At 41.9% G+C, this 26,933-nt stretch overlaps 1 protein-coding gene across 1 annotated transcript; it reads left to right on the forward strand.

The window, feature by feature from the left end:
• The first annotated feature begins 1,814 nt into the window (after window positions 1-1,814).
• Window positions 1,815-25,551, forward strand: IL10RB (interleukin 10 receptor subunit beta). The gene is made up of 7 exons (XM_083361855.1): window positions 1,815-2,432; window positions 6,887-7,010; window positions 10,766-10,926; window positions 19,829-19,995; window positions 21,125-21,281; window positions 22,479-22,621; window positions 24,765-25,551. The coding sequence occupies exons 1-7, from the start codon at window positions 2,381-2,383 to the stop codon at window positions 24,984-24,986; spliced, it is 1,026 nt and encodes a 341-aa protein (XP_083217981.1). The 5' UTR covers window positions 1,815-2,380; the 3' UTR covers window positions 24,987-25,551.
• Window positions 25,552-26,933: the final 1,382 nt, after the last annotated feature.

Genomic DNA, 26,933 nt, shown 5'->3' on the forward strand with positions numbered 1-26,933 from the left:
CAATCTCAAGGAGGGACACTGATCAGTTAGCGTTAGCAGGGGTAGGCAACCTTGGCTCTTTTATGACTGGTGGATTTCAATTCCCAGCTATGCTGGCTCAGGAATTCTGGGAGTTGAAGTCCACCAGTCATAAAAGAGGCAGGTTTGCCTACCCTTGGCTTAGTGCAGACATGTCAAACACAAGGCCCGGGAGCCAGATGCAGCCCGCGAAGTGGGTTTCATGTGGCCCTCGAAGCCATCCTGGAAACAGTAAGGGAACGGCCTCCGCTGTCTTGGCCCCGGCCCTGGCTGGTCAGGAGCCAATGTACAATTTCATGGTGGTCATCTATGCTGAAATACAGTCTTAGCTCCACAAGGCCATCTGAAAACAGCGAGGGACCGGCCCGTGCCATATCGGCACTGCCCCCTCGGCGCATGCTGGGGAGGTATCACCCTTTGTGAGGAATATAAGAAATGCACCATTGTCTGGAAGTGGCCAGCACATGGCCCTGCCTACTTCGGGCAGGCTAGGGGTTGGGCAGCGTTGTGCTTCTTTTCAGATTCATGCCACCCGGCTCAGCCTCTCGGCACTGTGAGTAGAGCACCCTGCTACCTGCCAAAACTGGGCAGGCTAGGGGCTGGGCAGCATTGCGCAGGTAACATCGACTCTCACGCTGCTCATGGCATCACCTCCCATAGAGCCCACCAAGCCATATATGTGAAGTAGGCGAGGGCCATGTGCTGGCCATTTCCAGGCAATGGTGCATTTCTTCATTCCTCATGAAGGATGACACTTCCCCAGCTGTGTTTCTTGCCTGTTTTTCTCCCTCCCTCATCTCAAATATTTTCCCACCACTCTGTTCTTTGGAAGGAAGGAAGGAGAGGGAAGGTCTAATGGAAGTCGTACCTTAGTCCTGTCCTGCTGTCCTTTCACCATCCCCTTACCCCCTCCTCTTGACCTATGCTGGGGGGGGGGATCTCCCTATTGCTAAGGAAGCTTTGGATACAAAGCCAGGTCTCCTCACATGGAGAGGGAATGGGCCTCCCTCTTGATTTTGCCCTGGTACCCATCATGAGCAACCTGGCTAAGGAGAGCAAGCACAGCAGCAGCAGCCTTGAGGAAGAGGAGGTAAATGCAGCTGGGCACCCACTTGGGGAAGTGGGGCTGGGCTTGGTGCCGGGGGGTGCTCGAGGGCTGGGCTAGTGAGGCTCCTCCGGTGGACCATGCCTTGGTCCATCTCCTTCTGCCAGAGACCCTCAGATCTGTCCCACTCCTGCCCAGGCCCCCATTGGCACCCTTGACACAAATGATGTAGAGCTGGCCATGCCCACCCAGTAGGCCATACGCACTCCAGCCACACCCACCCAGTAGGCCACGCCCACCCTGGCCACACCCAGGCCCCCCCCCAGGGCAACTGCAATGCTGATGTGCCCCTCAATGAAATTGAGTTTGACACCCCTGGCCTAGTGGAATAAAAAAAAAAAACGGAAACGAATCATTTAACAGCGAGAAAGAGAAAAGCCCCCTCCAGGTTTGCCAGCATTACAACTCTTATTTGCACCTAACTACACTTTCCCCAAGCGATGCGTATTTGGTTTCGACCAGGTTAGCAATCAACGGTCGCGAAACGACAAATCTTTCTACACAATTTGCGGGGCACACAAGACTCTCGCCTCTCCACCTCCGTTCTTATCCTCCCCCCACCCCGCCCGTAATTTACACATCGCTCTATTTGCATTAAACCAGAGGTCTTCAAACTTGGCCCTTTTACGACTTGTGGACTTCACCTCCCAGAATTCCTCAGCCAGCGTAGCTGAGCGTAGCTGGCTGAGGAATTCTGGGAGTTGAAGTCCACAAGTCGTAAAAGGGCCAAGTTTGAAGACCCCTGCATTAAACCCCCGGAATGACGGGAGTCGGCGATCCCCCGGGCTTTGCGGCAGCGGCGGCTACTACCGAGGCGCTCCTTCGCCCTGGCTTTGGAAAGAAACCGAAAAGGGATCGCCCACAGAAGCCGCTGCTCCCGTGACGAAGGTGGAGCTTCGGTGCGGGGTGCTGGCTCGGCCGAGGGAAAGAGCGCGCTGGGCGGCGGAGGCGCAGTCGCTTTTCTCCTCCTGGGACTACCCGAAAAGAGGGCTTGCTCAGGTTTGGCACCGCTTCTTCAGGGCCCGAAGGTCGCCCGGAGCTCGAGCAAAAGCAACCGCCAGGCAGCGGGCTAGAAAGAGCGCGGTGGGTTCCGGGTAGGCTCAGCGAAGGCGTCCCAGCCTGACCAGCCTGCTGCCGAGAAGCGGGCGCCCCAGCCTATTCCCCAGCAATTCACCGCGAGGCTCCGTAGGAAGAAGACTCCCGATGCCGACAGGGCCGAGGCAAAGCCGGGACGGCGCTTGGCGATGGTAGCCGAGAATGGTCCCGAGAAGCTGGTGGTGTCTCATGTGCGGCTGCGTCTTCTGGTCGAGTAAGTGAAGTTGGGTAAAGGGGAGGAGCGAAGCTAGATTGGAAAAGGCGCCTTTTTCCGCAGCCGGTTAGGAAGTGGGCAGGGGGATTCTGGGAAAGCTCGGCCACCTTTCTCTGGCCGACAGTGGCGGCAGCGTTTGCCCCTCCTCGCGTGTTAACGGTGCACTCGATTGACACGCTTGATCGCAAATGGAGGGGGAGGGGATAAGTCCTCAGGTGGCTTGAGGTGCCTTGCCAGTTGTAGGTGCTGCTGGTTAACTAAACATACCGTTGTGGCTCTCATTTATTATTATTATTATTATTATTATTATTATTATTATTATTATTATTATTATTATTATTATTATTATTATTATTAATTTTATTTGTATACCGCCCTTCTCCCGAAGGACTCAGGGCAGTGAACAGGGCAATACATGTTAAAAAGACAGAATACAAAAATTAAAAAAGATTAAACAAGTGCCCAGAACTCTTAGATAGATTAAAACGCATTTAAAAGTAATAAAAACCCAACCCCCTCCCATCAGGCCAGGCCAGCTTGTTCAAAAAGATACGTCTTTAGATCGCACCAGAAGGAGCGAAGGTCGGGCGCCATCCGGAGCTCAACTGGAAGACGGTTCCATAAATCCGGCGCGCCCACAGAGAACGCCCTCCCCCTGGGGGCCACCAGTCGGCATTTAGATGGTTGGCGCAGCGATTCAGACAAGGGAGAAAAGTCTCCTGCGTGGGGCGTGTAAGATGCTGATCATCAGTGGAGGTGGGAAACTGCCTTTGGGTTTTTTGAACGTCTTGTTTTTTCCAAATGTCTATGGCGATTCACGGTCATCCAGGCCGTGGTTGTCCCAAATGTGCTTTTTAAAAAAGGCAACTGGACTTTTATTTTTCCTCGAAGACGTTTCCCTCCTTATCCAAGAAGCTTCTTCGGTTCTGACGGAAGGGTGAAGAACCGAAGGATTTATATTCCTCTGAACGTCAGGATTTTCTGATGCCGCTTGGAGGTTTATCTGAGGACACAGCTAAGCCTCCAATTGGCCTCAGTGACTCTCAGAATGAGTGCTAGCAACCAGACGACTGCGAGGAATATAAATCTTTCCATTCTCCACCATTCAGTCAGAAGTGAAGAGGCTTCTTGGATGAGAAGGTAAACATCCTTAAGGAAAAACGAAGTCCAGCTGCCTTTTGAAAAAGTACCCTTGGCTCTTGGTTCCAAGTCTTCTTTCAATTTTAGTTGAGGTTTTATCAAGGCAGTGGTGGATGTTGCCAGAATAGAAGAGCCACAGTATTCCAGTTCACGATGGATTTCTCACCTTAGAGAAGAAACAAACTTATCTCTCCGAGTGAACCAAGGAATTTCCCTAAAGGATTTGCTTTGACCTGCTGGCTCAGGAATTCTTGGAGTTGAAGTCCACGAGTCATAAAAGAGCCAAGGTTGCCTACCCCTGGTCTAAGGGAACAAAGTCTTTGGCAAGCTCAGAGGACAGTTCTAGTCATCAAATAGTGTTGAAAGCTGAATAAAGGGTGTGTGATACAGCTCTTAGGAAATTGTATTTGATGGCTTCTGACTGCAGATATTCTTACATAGGTGCGCAAGTGAGCATCAAATAAATAAAATTTACAACTTTAAATACTTTAATTGCTTCGGGAACATAGGTATTACAGTACTATATTGGCATATTTATTAATCACAAAGAATGCTCTTTGGGCTCTTAAATTAAGCTCAATCAGTCGGTTAGTCCAGCAGGTGGAAAATTGAAAACGAACACCTAGATAAGTAGGGGTTCTGACCGGCTCAGTAAGTCTACCCTTGGAACTTAGATCGAATTGGTGACTTAAGACACTTTCTTGAATGCTTTACCTTCGTTTTACCATCAGCCCTCAATACCATTGACCACGGTATCCTTCTGGAATGGCTTTGGGGATTGGGAATGGTAGGCTCTATGTTGTCCTGGTTCACTTCCTTCCTCTATGTTTGTTCTCAGTTGGTGTTAATAGGAGTCTCTATGGAGATTCTCAGTTGTCCAGGTTACATCGTCCCAAGGTGCTTTTTCAAGAGGCAAATAGTCTTTGTTTTTCCTTGAAGATGTTTCACTTCTCACCCAAGAAGGGCTTTCAAGATGACATCTGGCACTTTGAATTAGATGTATCTGGTTTTGGCAATGAGCCTGGAGAACCCCGAGTGGGATGGAGCATATTTTGATTAACTGTTGTCACCAGAGGTTTGGGGATTATTGCTTTTTATTGTTTTATATTAGGTTTTTTTATCTTTGTAACCTGGCCAGAGTGAAGCGAGTCAACCTTGAGCCAGTGAGAATCGAACTGCTGGCAGTCGGCAGATTTAGCCCGCAGTACTGCATTCTAACCATTGTGCCACCCTGACTCTCCGGTCCTTAAATATCCCTTTAACATTTTACATGCCCTTCCCAGGAGACTTTTCTCCATGGCTCCAATTGATGTTTCACCCATTAGAATGACAACAGGCAGCCTTATCTATGAAAGAGGGGGTGGGGGAAATCCCTTGTGTCTCTTCCCACAATGTGGTCAAGGCAGTTTCAGCGTCAAAAATGGGCTAAATCTCAACTAATATGAATTTAGAGCATTTGGTCGAACAGTTTCTGAATTTAATCACCATGAATTCAAGCCTGTTGCCTAGAGAAGGGTTATTGGCCTCACCCTTGCAGCTCAAATCTTCTGATCCAGTGATTGGAAATTAGAGGAGGGGATTGTTCTCCTCTATGGCCACATTTACTGGGTAGAGCTCCTCCTTCATAAGAAGAGGGATTTATAACTCGTTCCATTAAATGTAAAAAGCCATGAGGTGAAAAGGGCAAAATAACAGGCATTGGCCAAACTTTACTACCTACTTTATCCTGATTGTCGAGCTTTAAGGACTGGAAGTCAGCCAAACATATTGGCTCAGAATGTGTTTTGTACAGTATCTTTGCCAAGTGAACTGCAGAAACCGGCATGGCAACGTGATTGATTTCATCATCAAAATATCTAGCCAACATAGCAAGCTATCAAAGCTTCCATGTGATTGATCTTGGTCAGATCTCAAAATGCTTGGAATTGTGTAGAAAAGCTTTGCTACGAAACTGGAATCATCCTAAAAAAAAAGTAGGGTAGTAGAACTAATAATGAGGTCTTAACAGTATTTGATCAGATTTTTTTTTTAAAAAAAAAACAAAATCTCCATCTTTCCCAATTTGCTTCTTTACTTTCAGTTGGGATATATATCAAACAACAGAATAAATTCCGGACAGTAGGATAGGAACATTTAGAGGCATTTATGTAATGCTTCTAGCAGGGGCTCTCCTGGTTTCTCTTGGGCACAATATATTTATTTCTTTCCCAAGAGAATTTCATTCCTATCTACAGCAGCAGCAAAGATAAACGATTTTTAAAAATCCTTTTTGCCAGTGGCTCTTTGATGTAATCTGTCTGGGTTTTGAGAGGAATAAGTGAATGGTCTTCAAAATTTAATAATTGAAAGAAAATTTTAAAATTGAATTTGCTGTAGTGGAAACAAACAAGCTTACCAAAAACTATAATGGATGGGCAACCGGAAAGGATAGCATAAAGGCAGGATCTAAGATAAATACATAGGCAAAAATTTAGCTGGGCCTTAGAGTGAGAAAGGAAGAAGACAAGCTATAAAAACATCTGTAAGAGAAAATGGCTAACCAGGAAAAACTTAACTAAACTGAAAAACAGGAAGAACCTATCGTTCTAAGGGGCCCAGAACTCAAAACCAACAATTGAATATGTCTAATATTTTATATTTTTAATGTACATGTGATGTATGATTTAGTATGTAGCAGGAAGTAGGTAGGAGGCGGTCGGAAAGAGTATAACCTCATAGTACCTCAGCCAATGGGGAAAGAGGAGGGATGTGCGGTTGGGACAGGGCTGTATAAAGAAGGGAATATTTTGGGTTGGAACTTTGGAGAGAACCAAGCTTTGGTAGCTTCTCTCCCCGCTTATTGCAATAAACGAAACAAAAGGCCTTCACTGTGTCTTGGCTGGTTATTGGTCAGACGAGCTTGCCTCTGGTCACAAAGGAAAGTAGCCAGGAGCATATAACAGTTTCTATTTCCATGTTCATTTGGTAGCATTTGGGTAAAGGCAAAACCAGTTTCCAGTCACGTCATTCAGGAGGTTGCTAAACTTGGAAGCCTCTTTCTGATGGGGAGAATTTTGTTGTGCTGAGCCTCTGAATTGTAGGACTTCAGGAACCCTGTTTTCAAGAATTTTCAAAATGGCAATAAGATTCAGAGTTTGGACACCACATTGATTCTTCATTAACAGCTGAGATTTGCATTGACATTTTTTTGAACTTATATGAATATAAATAATTAACTATATATGTTGAAACATATGTGTGTGAATTGTTTATTCTGTCAGTGAAAGAATGTCAAGATCATACACTGAACAGTATCTCTTCTTTGCATATTACAGTACATGCAATTATACAAGAGCCTGAAAATATACGATTTAATTCAGTTATGCTTGATAGTGTTCTCCTGTGGGATCCATCAAATTTTTCTGAAGGAAATGTAACCTATACAGTTCAACGTAAAAGGTAAAACGTAAGAATGGATAATTTTCACAATACATACCAAAATATAATTTGCTTCTTTTATGCTAGTCACATGTTATATATGTATGTATGTTATAGTTTATTCTCTCAATTTATTTTCCCATCCATTTATATGGGAGGAAAATTTCTTTGGATAACAACTTATAATATGAAATTTGAATTATATTGTGCATATATTCCAAAAGTTCTTTAAACTTTTAAAAAGTATCCAATGATGGTTTACTACAAACATTAATTTTAGGATAATCTATATTCCAGAATTGGATGAAGTTTACATATACATGCAACTTTAAAAAGCAAAATATCAGGTATATTATCAAATATATCAGTTTTTTTATGGAGATATAATTATGATGTCTCCATATGCAATCTCTTCCGATTGCTTCTTTTACATCTTTTTTTAACAGAGAAAACAAAGCAAGTATAAAATACCTTATAACTGAAAATGATAGGAACTGTGTAAGGAACTATCCCTATTGCCTCAACTTTTTGACATTAAAAATTAATTTTAATATTTCTACCCAATTTATCTTAATATAAGGAGCTGGTAATGGTAAAGTATCATGTAAAGTGTGGAGTAAGAGTCAGTCTGGTGTAGTGGTTAACACACCAGGCTAGAAACCAAAAGATTGTGAATTGTAGTCCTGCCTTAGACACAGAGCCAACTGGGTGGTTCAGCCCTAGGAAGCAAGCAATGGCAAACCACTTTTGAAATTTACATTTATGCTTGAGCTCTATGTCATCTTATTGTATCATTACACATTGCATTCACATTATTTTTATGTTCCTCCTAGCAAGCTAATTCCCATTCGCATGCAGCAAAGTACAGGAAAAATACATTATTATTTACAGACATTTTATTTATTTTTACAAATATCCGTTCTTTGCATCTCACATTGTCATGTAAATCTTAAAATGTTTTTACCCATTTCTTTTTCTTAATAAGCATTTTGCCAAGGCATAAAAATTAATCGACTTGCTGCAGTAGATTAATCGACTTGCTGTCACATGCATTTGTTCGTGTCATATTTTTTTTGCCAACATACCTATCTTTGATAGATTCTTTTACAGATCCATGATCCATGTTGCATTATACTGTATTGTATTGTTTAGTTGCTAAATCTTCACAACCCTATGGACTATAGTACTGCAAGGGGGGGCTGTCCTCCCAGAGTTTGCCCAAATTCATGTCCCTTGCGTTGATGATACTATCTAACCATCTCCTTCTCTGCCTTTCCCTTCTCCTTTTACCTCCCATCTTTCCCAACATCAGAATCTTTTCCAATAAATCCTTTCTTCTCCTTTGGTGGCCAAAGTATTTCAGCTTCAGTATCTGTCCCTCCAAAGAACAGAGTTGATTTCCTGTAGGATTGGCTGATTTTTATACTGTATGCTGAGTGTAAATCATTTGACTTCTCAGCCACCTGTTGTATGGATACAGAAGTTCATGCATTTGTATCCCTAATAAGCACATCCCTAACACCACTATGCACTTTTTGCATATTTGTTAATGCATGCATTAAACAGCCTAGAGCAAATTACACATTCTTGCTTTAATTCCTGTTCACCATTCACCATAAAAAGGTAAAGGTAAAGGTTCCCCCGCACATGCGTGCTAGTCGTTTCCAACTCTAGGGGCCGGTGCTCATCTCCGTTTCAAAACCGAAGAGCCAGTGCTTGTCCGAGGGCATCTCCATGGTCATGTGGCCGGCATGACTAGACGCCAAAGGCGCACGGAACGCCGTTACCTTCCCACCGTAGTGGTCCCTATTTTTCTACTTGCATTTTTACGTGCTTTCGAACTGCTAGGTTGGCAGAAGCTGGGACGAGTAACAGGCGCTCACTCTGCTACGCGGCACTGGGGATTCGACCCGCCAGACTGCCGACCTTCTGATCGACAAGCTCAGCGTCCTAACCCACTGAGCCACCGCGTCAAGATCTCCCATCATATGCTGCTCTTATCACTACATTTATACAAAAGGTTCCATAATTGAAGCTTATTGCTTTTATCACATACTTTCTCTAAATCAACACACATTTTCTTGTTAACTTTCCTCAATACTTTATAGTTTTTAAAAATATATGGTCTGCATACCTGTTGTCTGACATAAAGCCAGGCTGTGCTTCCCAAATTTGGATTCCCTGTTATATCCATTCAATAAAAATTGAACCTGTTTAAGAATTTTCTCAAACTTCCAGGAATTCTTAACCGACTAATTCCTCTTCAGTTTTTACACTGACACAGCGTACTCCCAATTGTCAGGCAGAAGTGCAATCTTCAGACTCAGCTCAAACTTAAGCAGCTTTAGCCGCTCAAACAGCCAGTTATACACTATCTGCACATGAAGCTTTATCATTTTTTAAACATTCTAATAGCAAATGATTTCTATTCATTTTTCATTTTTCTTCCACTCTTCAATACAATACTATTAAACTCATACAAATCTGTAACACATGTTTCTACCTTTGTTTCACTTTGATTTCATCCAAACAATTTTACTTTTATTTTTAACTCTATTCATTCTGCTGGATTGCAAAACTTCACTTTCATTCTCGTTTTAGCCATCATTCGCTTTTATCCATTTTTCCTCTTACATAAGTCTCTTTCATTTCATTATCCTCTAAAGCATCCTTTTTCATACTTTTCCATTAGTGTAACTCCAAACACTCTTAGGGCACTTTGTAAGAGCTTCCTCGTTAACTGTCTTTATGTTCTGCATTAATTCTGTTACCAGTAGGAGATTAACCAATTTCTAACACTATTTTGCATATAATTTCTAGTCACAACTCTTGCAATTACTCAAGTTTCACTCTTCCACTCCTTTCCTTTTCTTTCAAGTCCATTTCCACCTCCCATCCACTTCTGATATTATCAAAAATAGCTTGTCCCATATTCAAAACTTCTCATCACACAATTATTTCTCAGCTGTATTTCACAATACCAAGTTACCTTCATTTAGATATATTGTTGCATTTCCCTTATTCTTAGTTTCACAAACACATATTTTTAGTAACATTTTTTTAAAAAGTGTAGGTTAGGCTAATGATAAAGACAAAATAATCAGGTTTGCAGATTTGACCAATATGCCACAAAGCTTTGCTTTATTCAAAGCATGTTCATAATATTCTATGCCAGCTAGGATCTCTAAATACAGAGACTACTGTGCAATGCAACATACATCCCATCAAGAAAGAAGAACATTCATAATGCAAAGATTTTGGAGGAACTTTACAGTTAATAATAACTTCATTGAAATCTGTTCATCATTTATGGATATTAATAACCTATTTCTAGAATATTATCTTCATTGTGCAAATTTATCTGAAGGTGGAAATCTTTAATATTGGTGTTGCTTCTGTAAATTGCTTTTTAATTTTTAAACATGCTTTTTATTGGGATGTGTGTGGTTCACATTTAGCTTTGTCCGTTTTTATTCGTTTCCATCTTTATTTGATAATATTGTTTGCTTCAATTAAAAAGAATATAAATAAGGAAATACTTTTCTATGTAATATTTTACATCACAAATGAACTGTCAAATTAAATGGCTAAAGTTCAGCCCTAATTTTTATGTAAAATTCATCCTGATGGAAGAGAACTGGACTTCTTATTTATTCTAATCAGTATGAGGTGTTTCTGTTGATATAAGATAAACCTGAAAATGAATATAATTGTTCAGCATATGAAAGAAAGCTGTTTATTCTCATAAATAATTTTGTTTCTTTTTTTAAAAATAGTTTGAAGTCAGGATTCACTGACTTGTGCCGAAGAACATACTTCACAGAGTGCAATATTTCAAATATACCTAAATACAGTCTTTCTCATTTAAGAATTAGAGCTGAATTTGAGCATAAACATTCGCACTGGATATATCTTAACTTCACACCATTCAAGGATAGTAAGTTATTCTTCTAATTCCCTATTATAATGTATAAGGCTTTGAAGCATTATAACACAGAACTAGTTTTTGTACAACTGTCATGATGAGGGGATACTTTTTTAAAAAAAAATATGTCAGGTCTGACTCTTGTCAAACTTTACTATTCTAGTAAGGTATAAAGATAAATTTTGATAAACTTGCCACTGATATTTTTAATAGAAAATTATCAGTGTTAATAAAGTTCACCCACCCTCTTAATATTGGGACCAATGAATAGCTTTAACAAAGTTCCAGAATGAAAGGCTTAAAAGCCCTACATCCATCCTCCCCAGAAAAAGTTAAAATTAGGAAATAATAATATTTCACAGAAGTTGTTTCCTTTCTTGCAATTTACACCTATGCATATTTCTCCTGAGGAATTTGAATATTGTCTTTAGTAATAGAACATTGGTCTTAATCCTTAATCCAAAATGCAACTAATCTCCAAATCACTTTATGTTCTAGATTAAAATCGCTTTTCTTGCTTCAAGTGTCAGAACTTCCTACAGAAATAAAGCTGTATAAAAATGACTTCACAGCTTTTTTCGGGGACAGTCAGATCAAGTTACCTGTTTTGGGAGAGAATTAGCAAGACTATCATTTTTTTTTTAAAAAAAAAAGGATTTCTTTCATATTGTAACCTACCAGAATATCAGGTCAGCTGCAAAAATGCTTTAAAAGCCAACTGTTCTTACCCTTTCTATCTACAGTAGCAACCTCAGTTTTCAACAGAGCCCAGAATTAAGAGGAAGGAGTTGAGTAATGACCGGGTATCTGTAGGGCAGTCTTGAAAAAAACTAAAGATGGTGTCTTGGAATTTGTTCAACGTTGCAATCTTTATGTTGTAATGCTAAGTTTTTAAAATCACACCCTGCAAACACCCCTTGTAATGGGTTTGCTGAATTATCCAGCTCTTACATCACTGCCCCTTCCAAGTATCCTACTCGGGAAATTTAAAGGCTTTTATCAAATTGTGGGAACCATCACAATGTTAACTGTAATCCTGGGAATCGTTGTTCTTTGTATTCTTTGTATCCAAAATGTATTTTAAAACTTTTCAATAAAAAGTAACTAGACTAAAAGTAAATAAACTTGGTTTCAAGTACACTCTTTACAAGCTCTAGAGCAATGATGGCGAAACTTTTAGAGACCGAGTACCGAAACTGCAACCCAAAACCCACTTATGTATCATCGGGTGCCAGGTGGGCATGGCCCTTTGGGTGGGTGTGGTTGCAGTGGTAATGGCAGACTGGATGGGACTAAAAAGTTCAATCAATCAATTCCAACTTTGCGAGAACTTTTTTCCCCCCGCAAGAAGTTGAAATTGATTGAACCTTTTTTTTTTTGCACATGGCGGAGGCCTAAAGCAAACAGGTTTTATAAAGCCCAGATGAAGGCCTAGGACTGGGGCAACAGCGCACGTGTCCACAGAGAGGGCTTGGCATGCCACCTGTGGCACCCGTGCCATAGGTTTGCCACTATGGCTCTAGAGCAGACATGTCAAACACAAGGCCCGGGGGCCGGATCCGGCCCGTGAAGTGGTTTCATGTGGCCCGCGAAGCCATCCTGGAAACAGTGAGGGAATGGCCCCCACTGCCTTGGCCCTGGCCCAGAGACCCTCCTTCTGCCAGAGACCCTCAGATCTGTCCCACTCCTGCCCAGGCCCCCATAGGCACCCTTGATGGGAACGATGTAGAGCTGGCCACGCCCACCCAGTAGGCCATACGCACTCTAGCCACGCCCACCCAGTAGGCCACGCCCACCCTGGCCATACCCACCCGGCCCCCTGAGGGCAACTGCAATGCTGATGCGGCCCTCAATGAAATTGAGTTTGACACCCCTGCTCTAGAGAATTGATTATCAACCTTGAGTATTAGGAATGAAATTAGTAATAGAAAGACTTCATTAAAAACACAGTGAGGGGAAAAATTATTTGATCCTCTGCTGATTTTATATTTTTGCCCACTGACAAAGAAATGATCAGTCTATAATTTTAATGGTAGGTTTATTTTAACAGTAAGAGACAGAAGAAGAACAACAAAATCCATATAAATGCATTTCAAAAATGTTATAAATTGATTTGCATTTTAATGAGTGAAATATTTGATCCCCTATCAATCAACAAGATTTCTGGCTGCCAGATGTCTTTTATACAGGTAATGAGCTGAAATTAGGAGCATTCTCTTAAAGGTAGTGCTCCTAATCTAAGCTTGTTACCTGTATAAAAGACACCTGTTCCACAGAAGCAATCAATCAATCAAATTCCAAATTCTCCACCATGGCCAAGTCCAAAGAGCTGTCCAAGGATGTCAAGGACAGGATTGTAGACCTACACAAGACTGGGCTACAAGACTATCACCAAGCAGCTTGGTGAGAAACTGACAATAGTTGGTGCAATTATTCGCAAATGGAAGAAACACAAAATAGCTGTCAATCTCCCTTGCTCTGGGGCTCCATACAAGATCTCACCTTGTGGAGTTTCAGTGATCATGAGAACAGTGAGGAATCAGCCCAGAACTACACAGGAGGATCTTGTCAATGATCTCAAGGCAGTTGGGACCATACTTACCAAGAAAACAATTGGTAACACACTATGCCGTGAAGGACTGAAATCCTGCAGTGCTCGCAAGGTCAAGAAATCACATGTACAGGCCCATCTAAAGTTTGCCAATGAACATCTGAATGATTCAGAGGAGAACTGGGTGAAAGCGTGTGGTCAGGTGAGACCAAAGTTGAGCTCTTTGGCATCAACTCAGCTCACCGTGTTTGGAGGAGGAGAAATGCTGCCTATGACCCCAAGAACACCATCCCCACTGTCAAACATGGAGGTGAAAACATGCTTTGGGAGTGTTTTTTCTGCTAAGGGGACAGGACAACTTCACTGCATCAAAGAGACGATGGACGGGGCCATGTACCATCAAATCTTGGATGAGAACTTCCTTCCCTCAGCCAGGGCATTTAAAATAGGTCGTGGATGGGTATTCCAACATGGCAATGACTCAAAACACATGGCCAAGGCAACAAAGGAGTGGCTGAAGAAGAAGCATATTAAGGACCTGGAGTGGTCTAGCCAGTCTCCAGACCTTAATCCAGGGGTGTCAAACTCAATTTCATTGAGGGCCTCATCAGCATTGCTGTTGCCCTCAAGGGGCCGGGTGGGTATGGCTAGGGTGGGCGTGGCCTACTGGGTGGGTGTGGCTAGAGTGCGTATGGCCTACTGGGTGGGCATGGCCAGCTCTACATCGTTCGCATCAAGGGTGCCTATGGGGGCCTGGGCAGGAGTGGGACAGATCTGAGTGTCTCTGGCATAAGGAGGGTCTCTGGGCCAGGGCCAAGGCAGTGGGGGCCGTTCCCTCACTGTTTCCAGGATGGCTTCGCGGGCCACATGAAACCACTTTGCGGGCCGGATCCGGCCCCCGGGCCTTATGTTTGACATGTCTGCCTTAATCCCATAGAAAATCTGTGGAGGGAGCTGAAGGTTCGAGCTGCCAAATGTCAAACTCGAAACCTTAATGACTTGCAAAGAGGATCTGCAAAGAGGAGTGGGACAAAATCCCTCCTGAGATGTGTGCAAACCTGGTGGCCAACTACAAGAAATGTCTGACCTCTGTGATTGCCAACAAGGGTTTTGCCACCAAGTACAGCATTTTTCTGGATTTTTTTGTTCTTATTCTGTCTCTCACTGTTAAAATAAACCTTCCATTAAAATTATAGACTGATCGTTTGTCAGTGGGCAAACATACAAAATCAGCAAGGGATCAAATAATTTTTTCCCTCACTGTGTAGGAACTGATTTAGACATACGTGGAGCTGAGAGCACAATAAATTTCATTTATTCTATTTACAACAGATTACAACTGTGGTTCAGTTTTGTGAGCTGTGATGGTTAGAATGCAATATTGCAGGCTAAGTCTGCCAACAGCCAGGTGTTCAATCCTGACTGGCTCAAGGTTGATTCAGCCTTCCACCCTTCTGAGGTCAGTAAAATGAGGACCCAGATTGTTGGGGGGCAATATGCTGATGTGGTAAACCACTCAGAGAGTGCTGTAAAGTAAGGCTTTTCAACCTTTTCACAGATTGTACCACTTTTAGGACATGATAATATTTGAGTATTACCAGTGCTTAGCAAGGTGTCCAAAACTTGATGACTAAAAAAAGCGGGGGATTTTGGGTTTTACTGGTTAGATTCATTTGTTGTTATAGAAATGGCTAGTTTATAATATTATGGAAAAGTAAAAAGTTGAGGTTCAATGTTAATGCTTCTTTCGTACTGCAACAGTGGAATTCAGAAGTCAATGCTTTTGCTTTTTCCCTTCTCCCCCTCACTTTTCCCTTTTTCTCACACCCTTGGCTCGCACCCCCCCCCTCACCCTTTGCTAGCAAAGCCTTTCGCTTGCTCTCATTCACTCCCATGTTGCTCTCAAAAGCTTTCCTCTCACACGTTGCTCGCAAAGGTTTCTCGCTCTCATTCACTCACATGTTGCTCGCAAAAGTTTCTCGTTCTCTCATTCACTCACATGTTGCTTGCAAAAGCTTCTCTCTCGCTCATTCACTCACACGTTGCTTGCACAAGCTTCTCTCTTGCTCTTTCACTCACCCTTCGCTCGCAAAGGAAGCCTGCTTGCTCTCTCCTCACCACTTCACTCACAAAAGCCTCTTCTCTTTTTCCGTATGTTTTTTTTCCTCCCGCTCCCGCCAAAACCTGCTTCTTTTATACCTCCTCCTCTGTCCGCCCTCCTCCTCCTCCTTTTCTCTTCCGGGTGCATGAGAAGCTCCAACCAGCATGCAGCTGTGCATGCAGATCCTGGGACTTCTGCTGAGCCCTGCAGCTCCAGCGAATCTCCTCCAGTCCTGCGCAGCGCCGCTTTAGCTCGCTACACTTGGTTAGAGGTCGCGTACCACCTGCCAGGTGCTAAAGCACTATGGATGGCTATATAAATCTTAAGTGCTATTGCTATTGTGTATCTAAGTGAACTATGGTGCATAAGTGAATACCTAAAGAAAATCTGAATAATAATGATTTCTGCATACTTATCTAACATACTTATTTTACACATCTTAATCATTTTCTTAATGTTGCTTTGGTCGTGCATAGCTTTTGCCTTTTCTCACAATCACTTATCTTAATTGCTGGCTTTGGAATGCTAATCTCCTTTCTTCACTTCTGGAAATGGAAAAGGCCTAACTAAGGGGGGGGGAAGAGACAAATTTTTTTGTTGTTTAATCCAAACGTTTGCTCATCAGGAACCTGGGCACCAACTTGAACTACCAAGACTGACTTTTCAAGTATTGCTTGAGGTCCCTTTTTTGTTGCTTCTTCTCAGATGCTTCAGGCAGGTTTGCTGCAGGCATCCCTTGATTGTTCCACAACCATGGATCAGCTGAGCTTCTTCCCACATGTCAATTTCTGCTCCTTCTCAGTCCGCTTCTGTTAGGTCACCTCTATCACTAAGAGTGTTTTCTGCAGAACCTAAAAGAAACCCACCTTTTCCCTAGCTTCCAATTCATGTTCTCAGATATTTTATCTCCCAAAACATATAGGCCAGCTTGTTAATATGCTCCCAAGTTTAGGGTGGGGGTTTTTCTCCATTTCCCCATGTGCCCCGGGCCTCCTCGGGATGGAGAGGAATTACATATACAATGCTACAGGAATCATGTTCTCGAATATGTCAGCTCACTCTGCCAGTGGAAACGGAGCATGCAGTATGGATTTTGGCAGCAATATGGCCTCTGTAAACAACTTGATAGTTTTAGATTGAATTCTATAGTTCTGATACTGCTCTGTTTCTGTTTACCTAATTCTTATACTAAGTGTCTCTTCTCTGGAGTTCAGCTATTTAAAAGTTCAATGGCAGGATTTCAAAGCTCGTCTTAGTGCTGGCAGATATTAAACCTGAGAAAACCAACCTAATGGATTTTTTAAAAAAAATAATAATAATAAGTTGGAAGGGACCTTGGAGGTCATCTAGTCCAACCCCCTGCTCAGGCAGGAAACCTTATACAATTTCAGACAAGTGGCTGGCCAGTCTCTTCTTAAAAACTTCCAGTGTTGGAGCATTCACCACATCTGGAGGCAGGTTGTTCCACTGGTTAATTGTTCTAACTGTCAGGAAGTTTCTCCTTAGTTCTAGGTTGCTTCTCTCCTTAACTAGTTTCCATCCATTGCTTCTTGTCCTGCTTTCAGGTGCTTTGGAGAATAGCTTGACTCCCTCTTCTTTGTGGCAGCCCCTGAGATATTGGAACACTGCTATCATTTCACGCCTCACTCTTCTCTTCGTTAATCTACACATACCCAATTCCAGCAACCATTCCCCATATGTTTTAGCCTCCAGTCCCCCAATCATCTTTGTTGCTCTTCTTTGTACTCTTTCTAGAGTCTCGACATCTTTTTTACATCATGGTGACCAAAACTCGATGCAGTATTCCAGGTGTGGCCTTACCAAGGCATTGTAAAGTGGTATTAGTACTTCACGCGATCTTGATTCTATCTCTCTGTTAATGCAGCCTAGCACTGTGTTGGCTTTTTTGGCAGCTGCAGCACGCTGCTGGCTCATATTTAAGTGATTGTCCACTAGGACTCCGAGATCTCTCACACAGTTGCTACTATTGAGCAAGGTACCACCTATACTATACCTGTGCATTTGATTTTTCCTGCCTAAATGTAGAACCTTACTTTTTTCACAGTTGAATTTCATTTTGTTAGATAGTGCCCAGTGTTCGAGTCTGTCCAGATCCTCCTGTATCTTAAGCCTATCTTCTGGAGTATTGGCTATTCCTGCCAGCTTGGTGTCGTCTGCAAATTTGATGAGTTCCCCATCTATCCCTTCATCCAAATCGTTGATGAAGATGTTGAAGAGCACTGGGCCCAGAACAGAGCCCTGGGGTACCCCACTACACATTTCCTTCCATGTAGATGCAGTTCCATTGAGGACCACACGCTGAGTACGGCCTGTCAGCCAGCTACGAATCCATCTGGTGGTGATGCTATCTAACCCACATTTTTCTATCTTATCAAGTAGTAGGTTGTGATCTACTTTATCAAATGCCTTACTGAAGTCCAAGTAAATTATATCTACAGCATTCCTCTGGTCCACTAATTTTGTCACTTGGTCAAAGAATGCAATAAGATGTGTCTGGCATGATCTGTTTTTGACAAATCCATGTTGGCTTTTAGTGATGACTTTGTTTGCATCAAGGTGTTCGCTGATTTGTTGTTTGATTATCTTTTCCAGAATCTTCCCAGGTATTGAGGTCAGGCTGATAGGTCTGTAGTTTCCTGGATCTATTTTTTCCCTTTTTTGAAGATGGGAACTACATCAGCTCTCTTCCAGTCCTCTGGTAGTTCCCCAATGCTCCAGGATCTTTGAAAAATATAGTTCAGTGGTTCTGAGATCACGTCTGCCAGTTCCTTGAGAACCTTGGGGTCTAATCCGTCTGGTCCTGGTGATTTGAACTCGTCTAGGCTGGACAGGTGCTCACTTACCATTTTCTTGCCTATCTTAACTTGCGTTTCTATTCTGTTTTTTATGGCACTGGTTTTGGTAGGTTGGACTGTTTTTTCCCTTTGTGTAAAGACAGATGCAAAAAACGAGTTAAATAGTTCTGCTTTCTCCCTGTTGCTTGTCACCTTCTTGCCACTTTCCCCCACTAATGGACCAATCATTTCCTTCACTTTTTTCTTGTTTCTTATATGTTGAAAGAAGCTTTTTTTGTTATTTTTGACTTTGGTCGCAAGCCTTAGTTCATTTTGAGCCTTAGCTTCTCTCACTTCATCTTTGCAGGCACGGGCTGTTTGCTGATATTCTGTCTTAGTTATGTGCCCCTCTTTCCACTTAACTGACTTGAACTGGGATCAAATACACTATGCAGGTTTTATCCTTTTTTATTTTTTAATAATAATAAAATGCAAGAAACAGTGGAAAATAAGATTATCCAGATCTCCATAGCCTTAGTGAACGAGACAAAGTGGTCACATGATTTTAAAAATAGAAATCTCTGTAGAAGCCCATTTTCTTAGGAAATCCTACTGTAGCAACTTGCTAAACATAAACATTCATGCAAAGGAGATTTCTTATTTTGTTCCATTTCTTGACAATATTTTGTGGTCATGTATTATGCAAGTAGATGCAAGTAGAAAAATAGGGACCACTACGGTGGGAAGGTAACAGCGTTGCGTGCGCCTTTGGCATCTAGTCATGCCGGCCACATGACCACGGAGACGTCCTCGGACAAGCGCTGGCTCTTCGGCTTTGAAACGGAGATGAGCACCGGCCCCTAGAGTCGAAAACGACTAGCACGCATGTGCGGGGGAACCTTTACCTTTACCTTTACCTTATTGTTTTGAAGTAATAGGCATAAATACTTAGCATGTTTTGAGAAGCTATGAGAGATGGTGGCTTTGGTTTGATAGCCATTTGCTGACTATTCTTCTAAAGCTAGTATTAATAATTGCATTTGAGAAATGCTATGATTGGAGGGAGCTAAGTCTTCTATTCTTGTGTTCACTTTTTTAATGTACTTTCCTTCACATACACAGCAGAATCCAGTCACTGACTGGGGACCCCCAAAACCTTCTGTTTAATAAAGGTACAAACTAATAAACCTCAAGATTCTGGGCTGTTGCTTAGCATCTTTAGGAAAATGAAACAGATGAAATATGGCAGATAGGCATAGAGAGTAAAATGGAAAGAAAAGCACAAGAATATTAATATGTTGAGCCATTGTTGCTGGGTAGGTATGAAAATATACAAGCACATTTTAAATTTTTAAATAAGTAAATAAGAAAGAAGATGACGATATGCCATGCTGCATATTGGATTCTTTATGGATTATAGAAAAAGTAAAAATAATTATCTTCTTTTCTTTACTTCAACTCGTTTAGCAATCATTATACCTCCTGTTGTACAAATTATACCCACAAAACCTGGAGTCTTGGATGTTCATCTCCAAAGCCTTCCTGTTGTACTTAATGGTATCAGTTATTCCTTGAAGGATTTTTATGGTTCCGTAGTTTACAAGATAAAAATTTGGATGAATGCTAGTGAACAGGTAATATTTGATGATATGTGAAAGTGGGCTTCTTTGATGCTTAAATATACTTTTCTACATACATTAAATAGAGAAAAACTCTTTTTTTTAATAAAACAGCAAAAGGATAATTAAAACTTTGATTTTAGACAGTTGCAAATAGACAAAAGGTCCAAATAAATTTGAAATAAAAATTTGGAATTAATTATAAAGAATCCTTCCTATGGGAAAATGCTTTTCTTTTCTTTTCAATAAGGTAAGACTTGGAAAATTGGATATTAAAGGGAACTAGAATGAACTAAAGACACATTCAGACTCAGCTTATAGATTTGAACAAAATATTGGGCAAAACATTGGACATATTGAATGATATTTTTGAACTGTGGACTTAGACATTAATTTTAATAGTGTCTGACTCTATACAATGTGGTTAAAAGAACAAGCTCTACCTGACGAGATTGACTTGAAAGTGGATTAAAACTGACAGGCTACAACAGGGGTGTCAAACTCAATTTCATTAAGGGCCGCATCAGCATTGCGGTTGCCCTCAGGGGGCCAGGTGGGTGTGGCCAGGGTGGGCGTGGCCTACTGGGTGGGCATGGCTAGAGTGGGTGTGGCCTACTGGGTGGGCGTGGCCAGCTCTACATCGTTCGCATCAAGGGTGCCTATGGGGGCCCGGGCAGGAGTGGGACAGATCTGAGGGTCTATGGCAGAAGGAGGGTCTCTGGGCCAGGGCCAAGGCAGTGGGGGCCGTTCCCTCACTGTTTCCAGGATGGCTTTGCGGGTCACATGAAACCATTTCGCGGGCCGGATCCGGCCCCCGGGCCTTGTGTCTGACATGTCTGGGCTACAAGAATAACATGGTAGTGTTGTAGCATGTTTTGTTTAATGTTTCATCATTGTGATTGCAGTGCTACTATATTAACCTGATTTGACATATTTTTGGAATAGGTTTTGAAATGTTTGGAGTCCAAGATGCAGAATTCCTAACTAACATGGCCATTGTTGAGAAAGTAGAAATTGATCTAGACATGTATCTGGGTTGGGAAAGGCTACATTTCTAGCAATAGAAATATATGTAGTTTATCAATTGAAAATAAAACTCCTATGACTTGATTATATTGTGATTTTTCTGTTCCTTTCCAATTAGGTTATCGATAACGTGACTGCACCACACTCTTTCCATGTGATATCTGGCCTACATCCTGGAATAACATATTGTCTTAAGGCTCAAGCATTTATTGAAGAACTGAATAAACCTGGAGAGTGGAGTAAAACCAGTTGTACCCAAACAACTAATAGTGTAGGTAAGAGTCTGGCCAGCCTTTAAGAAGGCTCTGAAGATTTGATTCTTCCAGTTGACACTGGACCAGGATGATATGTAAGCTTATTGAAATATGAGCTTTGCATTTTGTCCCGGATGCAGTACTGTACATTTTATTCTTTTATTGTCTTTTTCAGTTATTTTCTTTAACCCTCATTAGTGCCCAGAGTTGAGTGGGTGTAGAGATGGAGATCAAGGATATGAAGGGACCGGTGCGCACAAAACTGCCTGCCTTAGTATCCTGTTATCTGCATGTCTATGAGCTCATTCCAATTAGCACTGCCAAGTACTGCCAGGAACCAGCTAGATATGAGAGACTCTGCCCTGGCTGGGATGTTCGGATGTTCTCTAAGATTGACTAGGGCAGACATGTCAAACACAAGGCCCGGGGGCCGGATGCGGCCCGTGAAGTGGTTTCATGTGGCCCGCGAAGCCATCCTGGAAACAGTGAGGGAACGGCCCCCACTGCCTTGGCACTTGCCCTGGTCCCATCTCCTTCTGCCAGACACCCTCAGATCTGTCCCACTCCTGCCCAGGCCCCCATAGGCACCCTTGAGGCGAACGATGCAGAGCTGGCCACGCCCACCCAGTAGGCCATATGCACTCTAGCCACGCCCACCCAGTAGGCCACGCCCATCCCGGCCATACCCACCCGGCCCCCTGAGGGCAACCGCAATGCTGATGCGGCCCTCAATGAAATTGAGTTTGACACCCCTGGACTAGGGAGTACACCAATAAACAATGCTTTTGCGGTGTGTTATTTCCTGCTTGTTAAAACTGTATAAAAGACAATAAACTCTGAGTAGGCAGGCAGACATTTTGGACACCCTGTGATGACTGGTCTCTGAATCTGACAAGTGGGCACTATAAACTGAACCAGTAAATAAGATGTACCTCATTGCAAATATCCTTTTGAAACCTTTTAGCTTTCTTCAATGGGTTCTATGGATATAATTATAAATTGTAACAATAACTATTTAAATCTTGGGTTTTGCATATTAGGGCAAGGCAAGCATACAAACTGCCATTGCTTCTTCTCTGCAGCTAACATTAGATATAATGCTGTCACAGTTATAATTATGAGATGAAAAATATTAGTAGATTAAAAGATATATGCATCATATGGTCCACAATAAATAAATGGAGCAGGTTTTCTTTCATTTTTTCTTCTTCCTTGCAGGGACAGATCCAGTAACTGTGACGGTTATCTTACTAACAGTATTGGCATCCATCATCTTCTCCTCTTGTATGATAGCTTATATTTATCACCAGATCAAACGTTCCTTTTGCCCTTCATATTCTTTGCCACAACATTTCATTCAGGTTTGCATATTGCGCACTCTGTGCGTGTGTGTGTGTGTGTGTCCGTGTCCGTGTCCATGTGTGTGTAAAAATAATTGGTATAATTTACCAAACAGAATGTGATGCAATCTGCTTTCATGGTCAAAGATGTAGACATAAACCTCGCTGTCATTTTGCTTAATTTGCTTAAACTGTAGTGCTGATAATTTTGGTTAGGGTTTAACATAACAGTCTTCAGGCGATAAGGTAAAATAACCCATTATTTCATTGATATACAGGGAGTCCTTGACTCATGACCACAGTTGAGCCCAATATTTCTGTCGTTAAGCGAGACATTTGTTAAATGAACTTTGCCCCATTTTATGACCTTTCTTGCCCCAGTTGTTAACTGAATCACTGCAGGTATTAAGTTAGTGACATGGTTATTAAGTGAATTTCGCTTCCCCATTGACTTTGCTTGTCAGAAGGTTGAAAAAAGTGATCATATGACCCTGGGACACTGCAACTGTCACACATGTGTGGCAGCTGAATTTTGATCACATGAGCCTGGGGCTGCTGCAATGGTCGTAAGTGTGAAAAATGGTCCTAAGTCACTTTTTCCAGTGCCGTTGTAACTTTAACGGTCATTAAATGAATTGTTGTAAGTCAAGGACTACCTGTATTACACAGTGGCATTTGCATATTAAGCTGAGAGTGAGTAGTGTTTGAATTCCTGAGTTGTACTTTAGCTGCCCAGTCTTCTAGAGCACTGTTTCACAAACTTGGCAACTTCAACTTGCGTGGGCTTCAGTTTCCAGAATCCCCAGCCAGACATGTTTTTAAAGAATTTAGCTATGTTGGCTCGGGATTTCTGGGAGCTGAAATCACACATCTTTAAAATTGTCAAGTTTGAGAAACATTGCTCTTAGAGAGCTACAGAATGCACCCCGGAACACTGTAATATCACTGGAAGAGATATAGCTGAATCTTTCTGGTTAGAGGGAAACAGCTAAAGAGCAGCTAAAATGGTGTGCAGTAATTCTTCTTTTTTTAAAAAAAAAAGAAAAGAAAATCCTGCACTATTTTTGTGTCCTCAGCTCAAGTCTCACAAATCTTCATTTGAGATTGCTTAGAACAGTTGGTCCCCAACCTTTTCTATACCCCGTGCCCCTAGAACACTTCTGGTGTATTCTCGCACCCCTTACAAAAGTTCGAAATAACGGCAATAAATTATGCATATACACTATAATTTCGAAAACCCAAGTTTTTGCACCCCTTGGAATATCGTCTCGCACCCCTAGGGGGTGTGAGCTCCCCTGGTTGGGAACCCATGGCTCAGAAGATGTGGGGAGGGTTCTACCATGTAAGATTCTGCAGGAATTTTTGCAACCTGAAAAGATTGCTAACTCTTGCTCTAGTCGGCGAAGAGCGTGCTTGCTTTTCTTTCCACTGAGAAGTACAGCTCAAAACAGAGAAGCACAAATGGACTTCCTGATTTCCGTTGGTAACTGCCTGCATAATAGTGTCCATTAGTGCAGTCTTTCTCAGCCCGGACTGGGAGTGGTCCCTGGAGGTTCCTTGAGAGATAGTGTTGGGGGAAAAAAAAGAATGTTGTTTTTTAACTTCACGAATTGCCAATGCTAGCAGTTTCGAAAATGGGAAGTTTTATGTATCACGTCTCAGCTTCAGACCTATCACTTCGCTGTCATTGTAAATGTAAACCGTGGATTATATAGGTTAGAAGTGAATTGTGTTGCAAAATCTTCATATGTTTTGCAATTTTTATGCAGGGGCTCTTTATGATCTCAAAATTATCCCAAGGGTTTCTCCGGGGTATAAAGACTGGGAAAAGGTGCATCAGAGGCTCAGTGAGAGAGTAGAACTTAAAAGGATTGCGCTGAGCCCTTTTTCTGTGGATGAGCAACTATCATTCGTTTGCCTTGTTTGCCAAGATTCATGATAGTGTAATTTAAGATTTTTTGCAAGAGTGCAAAAGAGGATGGTTGGGCAATGAATGTCTGATACATAATTTTTAATTATAAGTAGTTTTTTTTTAAAAAAATGAAATTATTAAAATCTAACTGGCTGAATCCTGTGGGATAAGACTTCAGGGGGTATTCTGACTTAAAATATTTCTCAAAAGAAGATGGCTATTTCTAATCTATTTCTTTGTCTTCATCCACAGTTTTTAAGCCATCCTTCTCGTAGTTCACTATTTCTTGAATCCCAGCCAGAGGGAGAGGATCATAACTATGACACACTTATTGTTCTTTCGGAGATGTCCAAACAGTGCAATAGTGAATTGAAAAATAAAACTAGCAACATCAAACCGGAGCTGCAAGGATCTCAAGAAGACACCTTTAAACCTAAAGAAATTTCAAACTGTACAACTTTGTTTCATGTTTGAAACTTGGGAATAATATACTGTACTTTAAGGAACTTATTGGCATTTACAAAAGGAACACTTTGCACATTATCAAGTCATTAATGGTAGAGCTTTTTTACTTGATAAAAATTTTATATGATTTTCTATTTTAGAAATGTATTTATACTAAAGCCTTAATTTTAGACTACAATGTAATAAGCAAGTTCGAGTTATTGAAATTTAATTTAATTTAATTAGATTTATATACCGCCCTTTCCCGAAGGACTCAGGGCGGTTTACAGGGTATTTAAAATCAGCAATACAAATACAAAAGTTAAAAAACAATTAAAAAAGATTAAATCATCCCTTAAACTAAAAACCCCGGTTAAAAAATTCTCAGCCTGGGCCGGAAAGCTCAAAGAGCCAGGTCTTCAGGTCCCGGCGGAATGAACGAAGGTCAGGGGCAGTCCTCAGCTCCACGGGCTGAGGGCAGTCCTCAGCTCCAAATTGTATAACATTTAAAATATTCTGAATATACTTTATTCAGTAGAGTTTGCCCTTATTATTTTTGAAGAGCATTTGACAAAATTAAAAGTATTCTTCTAGACTTTCGTTTGTGTTTTATTTTTTTTTAATTTTTTTATTTAATTCAATATATAACTTGAAGGCTACATAACTCATTTTCAACTTACAGGAAGAAAGAGAGAGAGAGATCTTGATGAATCAGGAAAATAAGCACTCTAAATAACTCTGCATAACTACCTTAGACCGCGAAAAATGAGGTTTCTTGAAAGTCATAAGCTGGAAGCCTCAGGAATCTTTGGATCTGGTTTTATTTCAATAAAACATATATTCAAGATTATATGACTTTGCGGCTCACATATTATGTACAGTAGCTAAAGTATTTGTCCATGTCGAGCAAATATTTGTGTGTGTGTATTGTTTACTGAATTAGAAACAATCAGGGTTAATGAGATATACAGCTACTGGAGATGTATAGTATATGCACAGTTTGTTACATCTAAATCCATTCTAAAACAGTTGAATTAGGATCACAGTTTTTAATATCGCAATCTATTTACAAAATAGATCTATTGATCTATTTACAAACTCCCATGCTTTCATTTTTAATTAAATAACAATAAATAACCAATTCGGATTACGAAGTCGACCAGCTGCGGAAGCAACTGGAGAAGGGACCATGGCCAGCTGAGAAGGCAGTTCCATTCCTTAGATGCATGGGCTGCGGAGGCTGCCTTCAGTGCGCGGAATGCCTATTCTGAGCAGCAACGTTCCAGTCTTGTGGCAAACCAAGCCACATTGCTGCCGTCTGCTGAGGTCGCCAGAGGGACTGTCCATAAGAAGACTCATTCAGGAGAGGTACCGGGGTTCCGGGTCAACAACGAGTTGGGTTCTGCTCCAGCCGGAGGAGTGTGTTCTGCGCTGGTGCCCATCACCCCCTTAAGCAGAAGCTTCGACTCCAGGTCAAGCTTCAGGGAGTTCCATGCAAAATGGAACTCAGCCATGTCCATCATCTCCCAAGGAACATTCAGGCACATATGCAATCGCAGCAACAGACGGGCCAAACTCCGGCCATCTAATCTACTGCTCACAGACTTCCAAAACTCCCAAGTGGCGGTCAAAGGCGAAGCCACACTTCTGGTGCAATTCAAGGGTTTTGAAGTTCCACTAGATGTAGTGGTGGAAGGCCAACGTACAAGACTCATAGGCCTCGATTGGTTTGATGCATTGGGCATTCAAGTAACCGGCATTCACCAGACACAAGGGTCAGACCTGTCTTCAGTCTGCCAAGAGTTCATGGATGTTTTCAGTTCTAGCCTAGGGGAGTACAAGGGTCGTCCGATTGCCCTCAAGCTTCATCCTATGGTAACTCCAATACGGATCAAGCCTCATAGAGTGCCTTTCGCCTTAAAACCCAAAATTTGATGCAAAGCTGGACAAGCTGGTGAGACAAGGGGTATTTCAGCC

The sequence above is a fragment of the Vipera ursinii genome (assembly GCF_947247035.1).
Source record: "Vipera ursinii genome assembly, chromosome: 4".
Taxonomy (NCBI): Eukaryota; Metazoa; Chordata; class Lepidosauria; order Squamata; family Viperidae; genus Vipera; species Vipera ursinii.

What these genes read in the sequence shown, in the direction of transcription:
- IL10RB (XM_083361855.1), top strand. Translation starts at nt 2,381, where the DNA reads ATGGTCCCGAGAAGCTGGTGGTGTCTCATGTGCGGCTGCGTCTTCTGG. An exon ending in GGATGAATGCTAGTGAACAG is followed by an intron (nt 19,996 to 21,124) that starts GTAATATTTGAT and finishes CTTTCCAATTAG; the next exon opens with GTTATCGATAACGTGACTGC. An exon ending in CCAAACAACTAATAGTGTAG is followed by an intron (nt 21,282 to 22,478) that starts GTAAGAGTCTGG and finishes TCTTCCTTGCAG; the next exon opens with GGACAGATCCAGTAACTGTG.